Source organism: Lytechinus variegatus, chromosome 15 (assembly GCF_018143015.1).
Source record: "Lytechinus variegatus isolate NC3 chromosome 15, Lvar_3.0, whole genome shotgun sequence".
Lineage (NCBI taxonomy): Eukaryota > Metazoa > Echinodermata > Echinoidea > Temnopleuroida > Toxopneustidae > Lytechinus > Lytechinus variegatus.
In genome coordinates, this window is record NC_054754.1 from 13060250 (window position 1) to 13082572 (window position 22323).

The 22323-nt window shown below is 34.9% G+C and overlaps 1 protein-coding gene across 5 annotated transcripts in view; it reads right to left on the bottom strand.

Moving 5' to 3' along the window:
• Positions 1 to 2195: 2195 nt before the first annotated feature.
• The window catches only part of LOC121428646 (putative methyltransferase C9orf114), a 60811-nt gene continuing 40683 nt past the window's right edge, over positions 2196 to 22323 (bottom strand). For 4 of the 5 annotated variants that reach the window (XM_041625419.1, XM_041625418.1, XM_041625415.1 and 1 more), the window contains 8 exons: positions 14412 to 14482; positions 13043 to 13135; positions 12437 to 12486; positions 11674 to 11804; positions 10740 to 10806; positions 9591 to 9801; positions 6392 to 6539; positions 2196 to 3925 (listed from right to left, as the gene is read on the bottom strand). In XM_041625419.1, the coding sequence (XP_041481353.1) occupies positions 3857 to 3925; positions 6392 to 6539; positions 9591 to 9801; positions 10740 to 10806; positions 11674 to 11804; positions 12437 to 12486; positions 13043 to 13135; positions 14412 to 14482 (840 nt within the window). In that variant the 3' untranslated portion in view covers positions 2196 to 3856. The remainder of the gene's footprint in view (positions 3926 to 6391; positions 6540 to 9590; positions 9802 to 10739; positions 10807 to 11673; positions 11805 to 12436; positions 12487 to 13042; positions 13136 to 14411; positions 14483 to 22323) is intronic. The other variant, XM_041625416.1, reaches the window with a different exon arrangement.

The window sequence follows — 22323 nt, forward strand, 5'->3', positions numbered from 1 at the left end:
ACTGATAACGATCTCAACAATGGCCTTGTGAACATCTAGATGTTTTATAATTATGCCGAGCAATAAGATATAGTGAATATGACTACTTATTATGTCATGCAAGGTCCACAGTTTCAAAAATCAAATGGGAAACTTGGGTAATAAAAAATATTATCATCGTCGTCGTCATCACCATCATCATCATCAGCCCCCCACTTTTTTCCAAAACCATGTACAAAAACATAAAAATTACCATATGATTGTGATTTTTTGCATGGCCAGCCCCCCCCCCCCCACTTTGAAAACCATTCCAAGGCCCCTACGAAATGCAAATGGAATAGAGTAAATTTCAAATCCTAAAATTATCACTACATGATTACATAAATGTATAAACTAAAACAGACAATGTTATACCATTTTTATTCTCATTCTTCTTCTTTCCTTTTTATTCTCTTTTTTTTTTAAATTCCTTTTGTGTTTCGTATTGAAATAAAATTAATCAAGCAAAGTGGTGACATTTTATCACTATCTAATAAAAAACACCAAACATCTTTCAGTTTCAAGTTGTGCCTGTTTTGTAAAACAGCGATATGAATATATGCCAATGATTGAGCAGATATCACAACTCTTTATTTTACTTTTGATTTTATCACACAAAATCTGAAATATTGTAATTTCTCCCACAAATACGCATAAAAATCTATCCCTTCTAACAAGATGGGTTACTGTCATGATTTTACGTATTTCATAAAGAGCTTATCCAAATTTCTTATGTTTGGAGAATGACCTAATTGGTAACATGTAATGTCATATATTCAATAATGCTTCTGGCAATCATCCATGGTGGGCTGAGGCATGAAAAGAAATGGTGAAAGAAATGGGCTAGTTACATTACCAACAGTTTTGTAGAAACTGCCTCATTCAAATTTAGATGAAACAACACAAAGTAAGAAGGATGTATCTTTTCCTTATTTCATCCTATTTGGATATTTTTTTTCATGTTCCCCCTTCAAAACTGTTTGAGGTAGTGTGGCCCACCCCCAAAAACTTAATGAGTTTCTTATCAAGGAAAAATATGTATTGTGAATATAACGGCCACCCTTGCAGTCCGGGACTACACCATCAAACCTGTATTACTACTACTACTACTACTACTACGAATCAGTAGAATTCTAAACAATCATAGAAAAAGAACTGAGAAAGAAATCAGTTGGCATAGATTTGCCTGGCTTTTGGGGATAAGACTCGTCTCAATTGGTAGGCTAATTTGAACATTGCCTCTACAGGAGAGTACTGGTCACACAAATCCCATGTTTGTCCGGATCAGGCAATGAGATTTTTCTCACATTCCTTTTTCTATGATTATATACATTCAAAATATGATTTATGAACTTTATCTTCATTAACCTAACCAGGGTGACCAGATTTCACAAAATGAAATACGGGACAATCGACAAAATAAGATCAACAAAGAAGGCTACATAGTGTTAGACTTGTGAAAAAAATATAAAGAATTGGAATGGAGGGTGAACGAAAGAATGAAGGAGAGAAAGAAAAGAGATGAATTGAGAAGAAAAAAATGAAGGGGAAATGAAGGAAAAAATAAAAAAGAAAAGAAAGTTAGAATAAAAGAAGGATGAAAGAAAGAATAAAAGAGAATTTTTTTTTCCATCATTCTTTGAATTGAATATAGAAAGAAAGGAAGAGAAGTTGAATAAATGTGTGAATTCAAAGACAAAATAAAGGAGAGAAAAACGGTAAGAAAAAAGGAGGAAAGAAAAATAAAGGAAAGTCATGTTTCCTTCATTCTTTGAAAGTAAGAAAAAAAGAAAGAAGTAAAACAGGAAGGAGGGAAGGAAGGGAGGGAAAGAAAGAATAAGGGAAGAGAATAAACGAAAAATAAAATAAAGAATGAAAAAAGGAGGAAAGAATGAAGGGAGGAGAGAATGGAAAAAGAAGAAATAATGGAAGGAGAGAAAGAACGAAAAGAAAAAGGAGAGAGGAGAAGGAAGCAAAGAAAAGTTTAAGGAAAAACAAAGAAATTTAATAAAGAAGGCAGGTAAAAAAAAGGATAGAAAGAAAAATGAACAGAGAGAGAAAAAAGGATCAGGAAATAAAGATAGATGGAACGGAAAGGGCAAGCAGGAAGGATAGAAGAATGAAGATAGAAGGATAGAAAAGAAAGAAAAGATGAAACAAAAACAATCAAATCATCTAACAAAAAAATCACAATATTTGGTGTTTTTTAGTATATTTAAAAAAATTGGAAAATGTTTCAGAAATGAATAAAATTTCGAAGTGAGGCATTGTCAACTTAACAATTTGATAACATCGCGGCATGATACACAACGAAAGCTGAAACAACTAGATCTAGTTATGAAATCTCATAACTTGTCTCTCCGATTACATCTCCAAATCAGTAACCTGAGAATCCATAATATAATTATACAAATTTCCCGCCGATTTTGTGATTATTTTGGTGGAAAACTGTTTATCAAGTCATTGTTAGCACCATCGATCCTATTTGCCTAGCCAGTACCTGCCAAACACAGGCAGGAGGCCAGTTTGCAATGTATTGAATACAATTTAGCAAGGAAATCACCGCAGAACTTCCAAAGGTCTAGTTATTGATTTTATTGTTGTCTCTCCTTCGTCATCTGTTGGTTATTTAAAGAAAATTTGTCACTTTCAAAAGTATTAACTACATTTTGTTCAATTTTCTAAAATACAGGACAAATAGGCGAGCCGGGAAGGGTTTGTCGGGACGCCAGGACAAAGGAGCAAAATATGGGACAATCCCGGGAAATACGGGACGTCTGGTCACCCTGAACCCAACAAGTATAGGCAAAATACAGTCGTAACTACAACTCAAACGAGTAAACAAAGGAAATGCTTCATAATCTTATGAACCTGTACTAAAAACTGCACTTACATCACATAAACATTTAGAGTTACTTAAAATGAATAAAGAGAAACAGAACATATGAAAGGCAAAATTTGATTGGGGAATACATAAGAGAATAGAGCCAATATTTTCTGCATAATTCTGGCAATCCCCATGGGATTAAAAAGCAAAAAAAAAGGAAATTAATTTAACATATACATTATGTCATATTAACCATATCTCATTCAAGTATCAAAGAGTTTTTTTATATGCATAGATAAATAAACAATTTTTTTGGTACAATCTGCAATGGTAACATGCATATGGCACAATGGTGATTGATATTGCCACCAAATATCACCGATTCAGCTTCTAATTAGACCATGTAAGTGAACAGGTTTTTGCCATTAAATTATCATCTAAAGTTGAAAAGTTACAACCCTAAAGTTTTAATTTTGACTGGCTAATGTCAAAGCCTCCCACAAAAAAAACTTCGCTCGATTCTGCTCATCTGTCTTGCTTCTATTTATCCTTGACCAAGGCAATACAACTGAAATTAGGATGAAGGAAAATATGGAGAAGTTTGTATCAATACTGGAATGAAGATAATGGCGAAAAGTAGGCATCATTTCTTCAGGCTATTGGGTCCAGGATATAGCCATCCATTATTTCTATTTAGAGTCTCAGTATGTCTCTGTCAAATTCAAGTCCATACAATAATGATGAACGAAGCATTGGTTCCTAGAGACATCAGAATATGAAAACAGTCCTCCACAGAGACAATATGGAAAGCCTTTCATGAAGCATCTCATCAATTATTTTCACTGCAGAGATTGGTTTCAGCCAATCAGGTGCAAAGATTTTCAGTAGCTTTTTGCAATATCGGTAAAAAACTAAAAACCACCGATGAATGGCTACATGAAAATGAATCCTCCCCCTGGCTGATGAGAAAGTCCCGTTTTGTCGGTACAATAATTGTCAAAGACATTTTCGTCATCTATTCGAATCTTGAGCACTGAGAATCTTGGGTCTTAGTGTTGCCATGGTGATCAGTACAGCCTCCTGGATAGATGGAGTGACAAAAAAAAAAAGAAACAGAAAAGTTTTGAAGTAAAACTATTAGGGACCACATAAAATTAAGCATAATAAACAATTTTTCAAGAAGTAAAAACATTATGTCATCCGCTAACTATTTCTTTTTTTATTATATGAAATATTCTAATTTTCTCCTCATTGTCAAGTGAAACAATGATTAATTCCTCCTTGAACATGTGGAATATTGTTTAATACTATATGGTTCATTCAACTTGGTCCTTACTGTCAAATCTTAAAAAAAATTAAAATATTGCATAATTCAAACAATAAAAACTAAAAGAAATAGTGAGTGATGGACATCATCGACTGACAATGACACCGAGTTGTGCATATCACTGTTTTGTGAAAAATAAGCGAAAGTTAAAATGCCATAACATTCTTATTTTACATCCGATTTTGATGAAATTTTCAGTGTTACGCTTGTTTGATTTTTTTCTCTATTTATTCAAATCAATTTTTCTGGGGTGGACTTGACCTTTAAAATGAAAGTACAAGGACACAGAATGATGCTAATGCTTCAAGAATGGTATGTACATCAGGGTCCCATTTCTAAAAGACTTGCGATAAACAAATGCACAATTTCTTTAACAAATTTACATTCAGCCAATCAGATTGAAGGATTTCGGTAGCTTTTAACCGTTATTGTTTTATGAAACAGGCCCCAGAACAGACTACAAGCTTCAATTTCTGCTTTTCGGAGCCATTTCATCAAGTTGTTTATGCACATAACTTTACATTCAATGAGTGACCTGCTAAACTGCTACATGAGATTTTCCCTGTTGAAACATAGGAGTGAATTTTCTTAAACTCTCTCCGAATGAAAACACAAGCAAAATTGTATTCAGATGCTTTTGAAAAGCAAAAATTCACAAAGATCAGGGTCCAGGTTTATAAAACTTGTTATAAATAACAAATGTTCAAAAACAGTGCTTTAAAAAATATATTGTCTTACAAAGATGCCATACGAATGTTCGATGTTAAACTACACTGTATGGTACATCGATATAAGGCTTCTCGTTAACAGGGTGATTGTCGGAAAGAATAAGAATTTCAATGAATAATTGAGGAACAATTAAAGGGTGACTGATTTTCAACATGGTGGAGCCACTTGTATATTTGTAATGGTATGATGATATACAACATATTGGTAGATGGGTTTGTACCAGTATATATAGGGCAATCAAGGGCATTTCCAATGTTGCATCAAGCCCAAGGCTGTAGCCGAGTGCCGTTGCACAACATTGTGAATATCTGAGTAATCTGTATTCCCACCAACATTACAAACCTGTGCATCATTTGTTCTATACAATAGAACTACAATATGAACATGTAGTAGACAATTTTAGTTATAAATTACTTTGTGAGAGTGAGTGAATGAATGGATGGATGGATCATAACAATAAAATATAGCATTTATGAGGTGCTGATTATCTAGTTGCAAATTCAAGGGCAGTTATTCTATGGATAAATGTTTTAATGAATTAAAGAATGCATTGGTGGGTTGGATGAATTCTTGGATGGATGGATGACTGAACAGATGGATGGATAGATAGATGCATGGATGGATAGAAAGATGCATGGATGGATAAATGAATGGATGACTGAACAGATGGATGGATAGAAAGATGCATGGATGGATGAATGGATGGATAGAAAGATGCATGGATGGATAAATGAATGGATGACTGAACAGATGGATGGATAGATAGATGCATGGATGGATGAATGGATGGATAGAAAGATGCATGGATGGATAAATGAATGGATGACTGAAGAGATGGATGGATAGATAGATGCATGGATGGATGGATAGAAAGATGCATGGATGGATAAATGAATGGGTGACTGAACAGATGGATGGATAGATAGATGCATGGATGGATGAATGGATGGATAGAAAGATGCATAGATGGATAAATGAATGGATGACTGAACAGATGGATGGATAGATAGATGCATGGATGGATGAATGGATGGATAAATGAATGGATGACTGAACAGATGGATGGATAGATAGATGCATGGATGGATGAATGGATGGATAGAAAGATGCATGGATGGATAAATGAATGGATGACTGAAGAGATGGATGGATAGATAGATGCATGGATGGATGGATAGAAAGATGCATGGATGGATAAATGAATGGATGACTGAACAGATGGATGGATGGATAGATGGATGGATGGATGAATGGATGGATGGATGACTGAACAGATGGATGGATAGATAGATGCATGGATGGATGAATGGATGGATGACTGAACAGATGGATGGATAGATAGATGCATGGATGGATGGACAGACAGATGAATGAATGGATGACTGAACAGATGGATGGTTGGATAGATAGATGCGTGGATGGATGGACGGATGAATGAATGAATTAAATAAATGAACAAATGAGGGAATGAATGACAGACTAATAATCACCTCTGTTCTAATAGTTCTGCTCCCTTGGTTTGGACATACATTGACATAGTGATCAAACAACACACTGGGATCTGAGACCAGTAATGCTTGATCCATCTCCAAGCTGAATTCCAGACCTTGAACACCACCAAAGACAATTAATCCATGTCTGGAAAAAAAGAAAGAAAGAAAATTGGTAGACGTTCAATAATGTGAAATGTGTCATTTTCAAATATTCAGATCATAATGTCTTTTTTTTCAACTGATGGAATCTTTGTGAAAATTTGATCAAATTCAGTGCCCTCTATCAACAACACTTATTTTCATGGTGAAAGATCTTTGAACGTTTATATCTTAGTTTCTTGGAACACCCCCGTAGCCTAAAGCCTCAACTTCTCAGTAAAATCAAAATTCTGATTTTTATATCGTCTATTTTCTTTTTGCTTTACTGAAAATCAAGAATATATAAACATCACATGTGTTGTGCATATGCTCGATATTTTGGTGAGAGGCAATGCGAAAAAAAAATCATACATTCCCTTTTACATCCACAGCTGCGATAAATCAAATATAATTAATAAGAGTGTTTCTTCGAATGTGGACATGCCAAAAGAGAGAGTGAGAGATCTCATACATATTTATTCTTCCATGCAGTAAAGATCTGCAAGAGGTGCTTATTTCTTCATTCAACTTCTGTAAATATGTTGTGTGAACTGATCAAATACTACAATGTCAAAACACCAGAAATATATCGTCTGTCAGGCTTTCTGTTTTATTTTTTATGTTTTATTTACTGTCTAAAAACAATGTGTAGGCTGATCAACAATACTGAAAAATCACCTAAACAATATCGTCTACTAGAGGTTTTTCCTGTTTCTTTCTTTAATTTCTAAAACATATAGTCCCGAATTAAAAAAGGTGTATAAAACATGTCCAATGCTGATGCACGCTTTTGTCACTGTGCGCCAAATTGACACCTGTTACCATGGTTAGATATGCTATTTTATTCATGAGTCCGCTGTTTGAAGAGTGGACTCACGAATAAACACAGTGGACTCGTGAATAAAATAGCATTGATAACCATGGCAACAGGTGTCAATTTGGCGCACTGTGACAAAAGCGCGCATCAGGATTGGAATTTTTTATACACGAGCCTGTTACGCCCCAAATTAAGTGTAATTTATATAGGAAATGTGCGTAAACTGTGGACTCAACCGTGGGTTTTCAAAACCACCTTTGTGAATCGGGCCATTGTCTTTAGAGAGTAAGCAAGATGCTGGTCATTTTATTCTCACATATTCTCACAAGCACCGCATACCTCTTCCAGACTGCATGCTAGTGGTTCATTCTAGGTTTGCAGGCCAGCTGCTGATGACATAGGTTGGAGTCTATCGCGAGTATACATTATGACCAACGTTAATATTCATGTTTCAAGGAGAATTTCTACAGAGGGAGAACGGAGATCTTTCTCAATTACACACAATCCAATGAAAGAAATCAATGCATGTTGAAAATCTGCAGTTATTCACTAAAAAAAAATCACCTTTTTTAGGGAGTCTGTATCTGTGTTTATTTCATTTATCTATTTAACGCTCGTGAGATGGAACACCCTATCAGCGATTGTGCGGTCATTGGTAGGAGTCAGTGAAAAATGGTCCTGAAGTGAAGATATTCAGAGATGGAAGTGCTATTCAAAAAAGAATTTCTGTTCTTACTACAATAATGCCTGCAGTTCAATTTTTGAATGTGTACTTATTTGTTATCTCATGTTTTGTAAAAGCACTCATAGAATATAACCAGTATGATCGACTTGGAATGGATATCTGTGTGTTTTGTTGATTATTTTCTTTGGTATAATCCTTGTTATTATTTTAATATCCTTGTTCTGTAGGTTCATCTGTATTCCATGTATATGATGGAGAGTGAAGCACCAACGTGTAGCTCCCCGGATTTGTGCTTTTGTAATTGTGATGTATATGATATTTTGAGATACCTTGATTTGTCTTTGATGAAATTATGTTGTAAATATTTCTTTTCTATTATTGCTTGTTGACAAGTAGCATCCAATGTTATTTTGTACTGATCTTTCATATCACCATTGGATGTTTTTCATGTATATATATATTCATGTATATGAATTTCATGTTATGCAGGGCCTCCTAGTATAACAGTATTGTAACTACTAATGGGGCTACCCTGTTAAAGACAAAATAAATAAATATATTATGTCAATTGCATGTTTTGGAATTACATGTACACTGTTTATACTTGCTAGTTAGTATCCTATTTGTTTGCGTTTGCACTCACTTATCCCAGAAAGGAGTTAACAAAATAAATCAATTGCGTCCCTCCTGTTTTTTAGTGATGCAGTATCATAGGGTAAGATAAATCATCAACAATCAGTGTACAGTAGGAAAGGAAATGGCTGCTGAGATGTCAAGGTACGGTGTTAACTCAAGCAATACACTAGTCAACACCATGACCATTACAATACACTACAGTGTCAGCTACTGTTTCCGGTGAGACAAGGTGTAAACCCAAACACTACACATGTCAACACCAGACCTGCAACAATCTACTACAGTTTTGACTATGGCTGCTGAGATTAGGAGACATAGTGTAAACCCAAGCACTACACCTGTCAACACCAGACCTGGTACAATCTACTACAGTTTTGACTATGGCTGCTGAGATTAGGAGACACAGTGTAAACCCAAACACTACACTTGTCAACACCTGACCTGTTACAATCATACAGTGTGGATTACATTCAGAACTTGCTGATGCCATCTCACAGCAAACTGGCAAGCTGTGACTTAAGCTGGGAGGCAGAGAGAACCTATTAATGGCTGCCATCTAGGAATGTTGTACACTAAACATCATTGATAAAGTGTATAATTGTTTATTAGGTGAGATGTTCTTAATATCATTATTATTTCATTTGTTCAAGTTAAACTTGCAATCAAAGCCATTAAGAAATGTGTGTCATGACATGAAAAAATTAAATGGTTAAAGAATGATTTAAACATCTTAATGATGTAATATTTGGTTAATATTTAGCATTTATACACCTTTGCAGTTTTTCATCTCAAACCTCCCATTTTTGTCATTTCTCTCTGTTTTCTATATCTCAGAGGAATGGATGTTTCACCTTTCAGAATCTTCAGTTTTGTGAAATCAGCCCCTGCTAATGCAAACTGATTGAGGATAAAGTTCTTACTTGAAGTAAGGTAGAGCCACCTCATCCGCTGTTGTCCCGCGTTCCGATGTCCCAATGGTAAGATCGTACCCATCGGCTGAAAATGGACATCCCGTGAAAACAGCCCCTAGACTTGATGCTAGCCTGACAGAGTACCCCCAGTACAGACCAGCCTCAAGCCTTGGTGCAGAGGGGGATACCACTTTACACGGAGAGAGCTTGGACGAAGCTTCTTTATTGAATGAAAGGGAAATTGCACAAAATACATGTAGGTATTACCTTTTGAAAATTATGTAGAAACATGTGTTCATCGTACAAGAAAAAGAAATAAAATAATTCATCCATGGATATAGTAAATCATATTCTATTTGATATATTGATTGATGGATGTCTATTGCAAATCATATTTGCTAAAGAAATAGAAAATGAAAATTAGATACAGAGTAAGAATACAGATATGTAGTAAGAAAAATAATTATCGTTTTCTGGGGTAGCCACGCAGTCAAGCTTAGCTCATAGTGGCAACCCCTGCAACCTTCTAATAATCGATATGTTTGAATAGAAAATGCATTTTTTTTCTATGTTTTGCTTGTCAGTTATCTTTGTTAATGTGTTTATGAAAAAGTGTTGCAGAAACCAATAAATGAAATCAAATGAAAGAGATATCCAGGTGATTTAAAAACCTGGACTAAAATAAACACCAAACCATTGTATTTATTCAAAACTGATTGACCTTCGATATTTAAGAAAGTTTATGCTCTAAAACATATAACATTATTAAGCGATGAGAATCTTTGGTCTGTGAGTGCAATTTTGTTTATATCAAGATTTAATGAACTTTATCACATTAACTGTTCTTTTCATCCTACCACACCCCCCTGGAAAACCGTTTATTTTCTGACATTTCTAAAAATTTTGTCTTCCTCATCCCGACACATGAGGAAACATTTCCTTTTCAACATTGAAATTACATGGCCCATGGCTTTTCATTAAAAATATGTTATACCTTTGTATTAAGTTTGATCAGATTCTCTGCTCACCTACTCTTCAGAATGTATATTAATGGAATGACATGAAATATATTCTGTGCAGAATATCAAAGATACAGTTCAAACTGTGAGTTAGATTTCATGCATGGAGATAATGGGCTCCTTTTTTTCACATTCTTACCCTTCTTTGCATTCATCTTGACCGTCACTCTGAGCCCTGCCTGCAGCTTCTTGTCGATCTCAACTTCCTGGGAAACAAAATTGGACCAAAGACTGGTGTAAACCCTTGCCCCACATCTATTGTTCGGGGGGGGGGGGTGATATATTGTTCCACCCCCTGACTGAACATTAGGTGTAATGCAAGGAATTATGCCGATGGGATCAATAGAAAATTTAGCTAGATTAGTTCAAAATGATTTTACTTTGAAAACTTTCGTGATAAACTATACAGAAATAAGGGAAGTATAACATTTGAATGAAGGAAGCTCCAGTCCCAAACCATCCATGGCACAAAGAGCTATTTGGAGATGCTGCATACAGGTAGCTTGAAGCCACTTTGGAGTTGGTCCAAGGGTGTGGTATTTTGTAAATGTAGAGTACATGTAGTGCATGTTTTGTGCACCTGTTTCCCTTAACCTTTGATATAATTACTCCAGTTCATAGTCATAAGAGCAAATGAAAGAACTCCCAATTCATAGTCACAAGATCGAATGAAAGAAGAATAAGACAGCATATTAATATGTACACAAACTGAGGTAGTTTACGGAAACCTTATAAACATTTATCTCTGATATTATCACTCAAATTCACAGTCATCAGAGCAAATGATAGGTGAGGAATAAGAGACATAAGAAACTTAGGACCTCTGTTAGGTTTTTGGTTAATTTAAAAGATGATGGGTATTAAGACCCTACCAAGAGTAGTAGAGATTCAGGCCCTACCAAAAGTAAAGGAGATTAAAGGTAAGGTCCTATCAAAGACAATTAAAAGCCCTACAAAAGTGCACAGAAAAGAGACTTTGAAGTGAACTAAGGATCTTTAAGCCACAAGACCACCAGCCAACCACTGTACCATCACTCCTAACTAAAGTAAAGAGAAGAGTTGTAAATGACTACCTTGTAGAGTCCAACATTGACAAGAGAGCCACGCCCCTTAGCTACCGGTCTGTCTACCACCACACCCTCTCTGTAAGCTACCTCCTCATTGGCTCTGACATGATGTGGGCTGTCCAGGGGGTTCAGTAGACCTATATCAATCAGGAAAGGACATATCGAGGACAAATCAATCACCAGTGAAATCAAAGGAATGCCACTAATAGTATTGATCAGAAGCCTGTTTCAAACGCAACTTATAATCACGGTTATTTTGCCATGGTAATGGCAACAATTGTACAACGCCTACTTCGCTTGTTGTACGCGAACAAATTTGAACCGTTGTAAGCACACATACCAGTCATAATTTCCGTTGCATGCTCAGGAACAAAGTGATGTCAATACGAAAATTAGGATTCAATGCATTGCGCTTATTAAATGGAGGTGCAATACACATAGGGCTTATATTGGCTAAATGCGCACTGCTGCTGCAGATCAAGGACCTGTTTCATAGTTTTTATGATAACAAATGCACAGTTTCTATCAATAACAATTTATTTCAATTTTCAATTTGAATTAACTTCTTTGTTATTGGCTTATAAATGAATGAAAGTTCATATAAAAACCTAGCCATTATTACTAACATGTGAATGATGACAAAACAAAACAATATTAGGTTTAATAGATGAATGTTTGTGTTATTGTTTTACATGGGTTAAATCCATTCTTTTAAACTTAGTACGCTTTGGCGAGTAAGATCAATTACATTCTGTATTTCATACTATACCTGCATACTGTAAGTCACTGTGTCTTGGAAAGAAGATTTTTCTCAAATACCTGCAGAAAAAAAAACAGCCAACGTCGCTTGATTAAAAGCTGAAAAATAATTATTATTATCTTCAACTCACAATAATATAACGGGTATTGCGTAACAAAAATAAGAAACAAAATAGTGAAAATAGATATGACTCTTTGGTTTGTTCATTGCAGGTATCCCTACATGTAGAATTTACGATCAGAATCGACAGCAATAAACATATAACCTTTTTTAGTTCATGACCGATGATGTAAAGCAAACATAAAAAAGAATGGTATGATGCAAATTTAATCTTAAAGGTCAAGTTCCACCAAGAGAGAAAGTTTGATTTGAATTAATAGAGTACGTATGAACTATAATTAAATTCATAAACAATTGACAATAGGAAACTTCTTGACTGAACCACAAATCAATCAATGGGGGAGGAACGGGGAGGGGTCAATGTACCCCCAGTTAAAACTACAGGTTAAAGTGCTTCGTTAATAAATGCAGCGAAGTCAACTTTGCATAACCAGTTTGCCATTTTGCCCCTGAAAATGACTGTTTGAAAAGTGTATACATTTGCTTGGAACTTACTGAGGACATTCCAGATACTGTAGGATCCTTGCCAACTGGACGTTAGCATTCCCTTTCTTGCCAATACCGCTAAAGACTCCATCCGTGTTTTCTCTGGCGGAAAAGGTGATGAAAGTGTCAAGATTTGCTTTTAAAACTGATTTTTCAAAACTCAATAACCATCAAATAAACCATATGCATATACAGAAGTGAAAATTGTACAGGAATCACAATGACAGCATAACTTGGCAAAGTCAGCTTTGTATATACAATATGTATATACTTTATCAGTTTCGGGGGTATTTACAGGAAATCTATCTTTAAGGTTATGAAGAGTATAACATAAGGCATAAAACATGAGAGTGGTTTCACATTGCCTAAATTTCAAGAAAACATCATTTACACTCCATCCACATAATGTGGTGAATTTTTAGTAAAATTACTTTTGACGTCACAAATATATTGTTAAAGTTTGAGCTCAGAAATGGTGTACTTTCAGGAACAAAATTGTTTCTTCACGTGACCCACAAGACTCAATAATCTGGTTAGAAATGTGGAATGCAAATTTCAACCATTTAAAAACAAATTTTGATCAGATAAATGTGTTTGTAATTTATGACCAAACATCATGTTATAAAGTCTGTTTCATTCTAGCGGACAAACTAGTTAAACATCCCATGTCACCTCTTCAAATATTTAGGAACATTGGATGGCCTTCAGCGAGTAACAATATTTCTACGCATTCCATGAAAATTGGTCATCCAATATGATTATTATTATCTAGATACCTCCACAAAGCTAAACATAAATTATTAAAGTAAAAAAAAGTTTTTACTCCGCATTTCATGTCAATGCTGTAAATCATGAGCATGGCGAATGAGTATTGTAATTTTTTCTAAAGAAATCTGAGTGTAAAGATGCGCTAGAGGACAGTGCAAGCGCATTTGAATTCAAGAAATTGACGCAATTTCGCTCCTTTGCCACACCTCCTGGCCAATCATACGCAATGCATTTTCATTATGACGTAATAATGCGCTTCATGTGAACAATAATTTATTAACCAATTATAATCTTGTGGGCTGGGCAAAATATTAATTTCATCCAATATGGAAAATATTGGATGGTTTTTATAGGCATGCACGTTAAAAATCGGTTATAATATTATGTTTTTTGAAAGATCCTTGTCAGACGTCAAAAAATATTTGCACCTCTAAATCCCTACATCTAAATAATAATAAACAAGATATTTAATCATGATCAGTAGTCATGTAATTTGTATTTTTTGTAATCATTGTCCATATTACAATTATCTTAATTATTATGGCATTTTAGCACCCACAGGACCACCATCCTAAAAAAGCCATTTTCCTTTTTTCATTTCAAGACTAACCTAGCTGCAGCTCCAGACTCATCAAAGATGATTATCTCATCAATGTTGAAGATGGTTACAGCTCTGGCAATCTGAAAAACAAGTAGATAATGAGATCTAAATAATCAAATTGATAAAATGTTTTTTTTTTAACTGATTCAAATTCTTAACATGAAAAAGAAAAATTGATAGTAATCATATGGCAAAAACCAAAATATATATGCTTGCTTTATTCCCTTGATGTATAAATACGTTTTGGCTATATTATAAAGTGTGACACTGTGTGTATCAATAAAACAATATAAACTTTGCAAATGTCCTCCCAATTAAAAACAAATACAACATGGAGATATATTGTTTATTCATGTGCCTCTTCTATCAGATGGTTCCAATGATAATAAAAATATTATGCTGAGTGGGCATAAGACTTAAAGACCTGAATGGACTATTCCAACAAGGTAATTCACGAGCCACGGATCCCAATCCAAAATAAAATTAAATCACAACGTTTTCCTTTGACGTGATAATTTGAGACTTAAAGGGGAAGTTCACCTTGAAGAAAACTTTCTTGTAAAAATAGCAGAAAAAATAGTAAAAAATATTGGTGAAGGTTTGAGGAAAATCTGTTAAAGAGTAAGAAAGTTATTAGAGTTCAAAGTTTTGGATTTGTGACGTCATAAACGAGCAGCTGTCCCATGTGTTATGTACTATAAAATGCATAAATTTCAAATTTTGTATGGTTCCTGATGACTTAATTTTGTTTTCTTTTCATGATCGGGTGTGAAACGATTTGTCTATTCATATACCAAAGTTACAGTGAAAATCATTTTCAATTTTCTGAGAAAATGACATTTCATGGATTTTTTTACCATTCGCTATGTAGGAATGCTGCTCGCATATGACGTCACAAATCAAATAATTGAAATTCTAATAACTTTTTAATCATTTGATGAATTTTTCTCAAACCTTTGACAATATTTTTCAGTAATTTTTCTGCTATTTTCACAATAAACTTTTTGTCGGGGTGAACTTCCCCTTTAAAAAAGGAGCAAACATTATCAATCAATCAATTACATATGAACATGTGTCAGGAATGCTTAATACTAATTTGCTAAGAGTTTGGCATGCCTAGGACCTTTAACTCACCATGCTTTCAACTTCCAACCCTATGTCTTTCCAGTGCTCTAGAAAACTGATAAAAATTCACAAAGATGTTTCTCTCAGTGCAAAAGGCTTTGTTTACCTCAACTAGGAATAAGTCAAGAACCTCCTGGCAAATATTCTGTACTTAATTACCTCATATTATTTGTAATAATAGACAGTAAACATCAAGAATCAAGTCTCGACCTTTATAATTTCTGAGACTTGCTCTCCTTATACACACATGTATTAGCCTGTGCGCGTTAATTAACCTCAGACTCCACACACTGAAAATTTCTAGCACAATGGCGATGCATACATGCAAGCGTACAAACTCTCAAAATGCCGCAGGCGTTCCATCTCTAACTCTCACTCTCCATACTATCCGAACTATGCATCAAGCAAACTTTGGGCTAAATAAATAACTCTCAATTTATCTCATCTCTCTTGGCTAATGTCTCTTCTGACAGTGACACTCCATTCTCAAATTCCATCATCATTCATCTAACTAGAGATGCTCGGCGGGTCGCGCAGCCGAGCACATGTATCCCCGAACCCACCATGTCATCTGTCATTGCGATATATAGAGCTCACACAGAAATTTGACAAAAAAATACAAGTATCATGGCGACAATGACCCTAGCATGCAGGTCCCCCAAGTCCATCTACCATCCAAGTGTGGTTGAAAAGTAACTTATGGGCAATTCCACAGGTTGGGACAAATCTGTAACGTGAGTAACCGACACATTCCAAAGATTTGCCAGGAGCATAATAGAATTTCCCAAGTTTTGTTTTTATACAAAGGATAGTCAGACTGTGTACTTTGTTGTGATACGGAGATGTTTAGTTCCTATCAATAATAATGGAGTTACAGCTCCAAGTATGAGTCAAGGTGTCTCCAAATGTAACGTGAGTAACCGTGGAATAGCCCTTATGGTTATGAGGAAAGAGTCTTGCAAGTTAACTTCAACATTGACCTGAAAATGACTTTTAAACTTACCATGTGACCTCTGACAGCAGCATAATATACAGGTCCCCCAAGTCCATCTACCATTCAAGTTTGGTTGAAAAGTGACTTACGGTTGCAGAGTTAGGTGTCATATGAGAGTCTTGCATGTAAACTTTACGTTGACCAGAAAATGACCTTTGACCATACCATGTTACCTGCGACTGCAGCATAACATGCAGGTACCCCAAATCCATATACCATCCAAGTTTGGTTGAAAACTGACTTACAGTTGCAGAGATAGGTGTCAACAGAGAGTCTTACATGTAAACTTTAATGTTGACCTAAAAATGACCTTTGACCTTACCATGTGACCTCCGACTGCAGCATGACATGCAACTGGGAGTTTCATAAAGCTGTTCGTAAAGTTACGAACAACTTTACGCACGAGTGGAACATGTTCTTAGGTCATAACTCAATTACACAGTGATAACACATAGCACAAGAAAGGATCACCGGTCATTCTTATCTTACGAACAGCTTTATGAAACACCCACCAGGTCCCCCAAGTCCATCTATAATCAAAGTTTGGTTAAAAAGTGACTTACGGTTGCTTATATGAAAGTCTTGCATGTTAACTTCAATGTTGACATGAAAATGACCTTTGACCTTACCATGTGACCTCTGACTGCAGCATAACATGCAGGTCCCCCAAGTACATCTATCATCCAAGTTTGGTTAAAAGTGACTTACGCTTACGGAGTTAGGTGTCATCAGAGAGTTTTGCATGTAAACTTTAATGTTGACCTGAAAATGACCTTTCACCTTACCATGTGACCTCCGCCCACATCAAAATCAATAGGCTTCTTCGCTATACCATACTCACCCTTCATGCCAAATTTGAAGACCATCGGTGAAGAAATGCAGCTGATAGAGGCATAGAGCGCTCACAAGGAAATCTCTGCGGCGGACGTGGCGGCAGCACGATGAGGCCAAAACCATAGTATCCTCCAAACTCTGTTCGGGGGGATACAATCTACTACTGGGTCAGGCAGTACTCCTTTAAATTAATCTACACATGAAGGAAAACTTTGTGATAACTGATAACGTGTAACTTGAAACTTTAATATCAATTGCAAATTGTAATCCACAACATTTCAACGCTTGTACGGATTCATATTGACCCCAGAACATAAAAATTTGTAATCCACAACATTTCAACGCTTGTACGGATTCATATTGACCCCAGAACATAAAAATCATGTTCAAAACAAATGAAAATTGTAATAAGTCTATACCGATATACAGCTTCCACAACCCTTTCTATGTTAGCTTTGGGAAGGGGCACTTCCAAACAACAAGGTCCAATCTGGACAAACAGAAACTATGCATAAGAGAAATCTTTACTAAAAAACAACTTTCTGTGTCTAACCTAGACCATTATCTTTAGACTAAAAACTCTAGTATCACATTGACGAGTGGATACCATGCACGACCAAAAAACATGTATAAAGGAAGTCTTTTTCAAGATAGGGCACATTATGTACATAGGGTGTCAAAACATTGAAATAATTAAAAAGGGTACCGGTATCTATTTTCGCTAGGAAAGCTACGTGTTTAAGGTCAAATTTACAAGGGTGTAAAAAATTAAGACTAAAATGTTTTGAGGATGTACTTTTTGCCCCACAGTCAACACTACGTGTTTAGAGTACGATTTGCGCGAGATGTGGGACGTGGGCTGTACTAAACTCAATGATGTAGGTACCGACAACCAACGTCCTTGACATAATAAAAATATCACTGTACTTGTTTAGGGGTCAATTCTGGAAATAGGCCTACTTGCCCAGAGTATCGTACCCTATTACTTAAGTATATATTTCCGGGGGGGGGGGGGGGGGGGGGGGGTGTTAAGTACCCTTAATACGTGTTAAGCACCCTTAACACGTATTTTTTATACCGGTATTCTGAAAATGCACCCCTTAACAAGTATTGGCGTGTGAAACCCTACCCTTAACAAGTATTGGAAACAAAACGATACTATTGGCAAGTATTCCCTGAATTGAACCCCTAACAAGTACAGCGATATTTTAATGTTATGTCATGGACGTCGGTCGTCAGTTTTACCTTTACCTACATCATTGGGTTTAGTACAGCCCAACTCGCGCAAATCGTACTCTAAAAACATATTGTTGACTCCTGGGGCAAAAAGAACATCCTTCATAAAACATGTTAGTCTTGATTTTTTATACCCTCGCAAATTTGACCCTAAACATGTATCTTTCCTGGCAAAATAGATACCCTTTTTCATTATTTTAGTGTTTATGACACCCTTATTACGTTACGTACGTAATGTGCCCTATCTTGAAAAGAACATCCTTTTTATGTGTTTTATGGGTCGCGCATGGTATCCACTTGTCAATGTAACTGCCCCCCCCCCCCGGATATATTTCACTTATATTGCCTCTTTTATCACATCTATCAATAAATTATGTGTTCTTGCTATAGGAGGGCATGTCATACAGATTTTTAAAGAATACATCAAGGATAAAGAGTCTGTAACACCATAAGAAAAAGCAAAAAGAGACATTTTGAGGGTATTTTATAGTCACTCAAAGGGAAAGCTGTTCACATGTGACATCCTTGTCGCATTGCCAATAGGAGGATCTCCATAGCATTTAGTGACTGCACTAATCAAATGCTCATAACTTTCTCATTATTTGTCCATATTTTCTCAAACTTTCTTTGTTCTTATTCTTTGATTTTTCTGTTTCGACACAAGCCTACTTGTTCCTAAGGTTTCATTTCCCTTTAAACATTACTAATTCCATCCACATCAAAACTAGTAGTGTGGACTATTGGTCAAATACATATATGTATTTGACCAAATGTCCACACTACAAGAATTATAATTTGCAGAAAATAAACAAATTTACCACAATGTCCATAGAATGCTTCTGCACTATAAAATATCCTAAGGATAAAAAAAGACAACTGTCTACACCAAGAATATTTTTTTACTGTCAAATGACCAAAGTTTCTAGACATTATTAGCATATTTTTGTACTGTCAATTGACCAAAGTGTCTACACGTAGAATATTTTTGTACTGTCAAATGACCAAAGTGCCTAAACTAAAAATATTTTTGAACCATCAAATGACCCAAGTGTCTAAACTAAGAATATTTATGTACCGTCAAATGACCAAAGTATCAACACTAAGAATATATTTGTACCGTCAAATGACCAAAGTATCTACACTAAGAATATATTCGCACCATCAAATGACCAAAGTATCTACACTAAGAATATATTAGCACCATCAAATGACCAATGTATCAACACTAAGAATATTTTTGTACCGTCAAATGAGCAAAGTATCTACACTAAGAATATATTCGCACCATCAAATGACCAAAGTATCTACACTAAGTATATATTCGCACCATCAAATGACCAATGTATCAACACTAAGAATATTTTTGTACCATCAAATGACCAAAGTATCTACACTAGAAATATATTCGCACCATCAAATGACCAAAGTATCTACACTAAGAATATATTTGCACCATCAAATGACCAATGTATCAACACTAAGAATATTTTTGTACCATCAAATGACCAAAGTATCTACACTAAGAATATATTCGCACCATCAAATGACCAATGTATCAACACTAAGAATATGTTTGTACTGTCAGATGACCAAAGTATCTACACTAAGAATATATTCGCACCATCAATTGACCAAAGTATCAACACTAAGAATATTTTTTGTACCGTCATATGACCAAAGTATCAACACTAAGAATATTTTTGTACCGTCAAATGACCAAAGTATCTACACTAAGAATATTTTTGTACCATCAAATGACCAAAGTATCTACACTAAGAATATTTTTGTACCGTCAAATGACCAAAGTATCTACACTAAGAATATTTTTGGACGGTCAAATGACCAAAGTACATGTATCTACAATAAGAATATTTTTGCACCATCAAATGACCAAAGTATCTACAATAAAAATATTTTTGTACCGTCAAATGACCAAAGTATCTATATTAGGAATATTTTTGTACCATCAAATGACCAAAGTATCTACACTAAGAATATTTTTGTACCAAATGACCAAAATACATGTATCTACAATAAGTATATTTTTGTACCGTCAAATGACCAAAGTATCTACAATAAGAATATTTTTGCACCATCAAATGACCAAAGTATCTAGAATATTTTTGTACCGTCAGATGACCAAAGTATCTACACTACGAATATTTTTGTGCCGTCAAATGACCAAAGTATCTAATCTAAGAATATTTTTGTACCAAATGACAAAAGTATCTACACTAAGAATATTTTTGTACCAAATGACCAAAATACATGTATCTACAATAAGTATATTTTTGTACCGTCAAATGACCAAAGTATCTACAATAAGAATATTTTTGCACCATCAAATGACCAAAGTATCTAGAATATTTTTGTACCGTCAGATGACCAAAGTATCTACACTACAAATATTTTTGTGCCGTCATATGACCAAAGTATCAACACTAAGAATATTTTTGTACCGTCAAATGACCAAAGTATCTACACTAAGAATATTTTTGTACCATCAAATGACCAAAGTATCTACACTAAGAATATTTTTGTACCATCAAATGACCAAAGTATCTACACTAAGAATATTTTTGTACCGTCAAATGACCAAAGTATCTACACTAAGAATATTTTTGGACGGTCAAATGACCAAAGTACATGTATCTACAATAAGAATATTTTTGCACCATCAAATGACCAAAGTATCTACAATAAAAATATTTTTGTACCGTCAAATGACCAAAGTATCTATATTAGGAATATTTTTGTACCATCAAATGACCAAAGTATCTACACTAAGAATATTTTTGTACCAAATGACCAAAATACATGTATCTACAATAAGTATATTTTTGTACCGTCAAATGACCAAAGTATCTACAATAAGAATATTTTTGCACCATCAAATGACCAAAGTATCTAGAATATTTTTGTACCGTCAGATGACCAAAGTATCTACACTACGAATATTTTTGTGCCGTCAAATGACCAAAGTATCTAATCTAAGAATATTTTTGTACCAAATGACAAAAGTATCTACACTAAGAATATTTTTGTACCAAATGACCAAAATACATGTATCTACAATAAGTATATTTTTGTACCGTCAAATGACCAAAGTATCTACAATAAGAATATTTTTGCACCATCAAATGACCAAAGTATCTAGAATATTTTTGTACCGTCAGATGACCAAAGTATCTACACTACAAATATTTTTGTGCCGTCAAATGACCAAAGTATCTAATCTAAGAATATTTTTGTACCAAATGACCAAAGTATCTACACTAAGAATATTTTTGTACCGTCAAATGACCAAAGTATCTGCACTAAAAATATTTTTGTACTTTTTAAATTTTTTTTGTAAAGATCCATTGCAAAACACCTTTCCAATAATAAACATTATTTAGAATTGTCTAATAAGCTCTTTTTAGTATCAAAACTTAAGTTAATTTCATTAAAAATGGGTTTGCAAATATGTTTACTAACTCATATAGGATAATTGACATCTGCATTCGTTCATTGCAGCAAAGCCTTACTTTGGCGCAAATCTAACTTTACATCACAGTGAAAAATACCTCCTGATTATCCAAGCATCAACACATAGCACAATACATGTGTAAATCCAAGTCCCATGTAAAAGGATCAAAGTAGTGACAAATCAGTCAGGACAACTACCGGTTTTGCGAGTGACAGTATCTTGAATAACAGGGATCGATTGTCGCATGACGTAATCTTACAGGA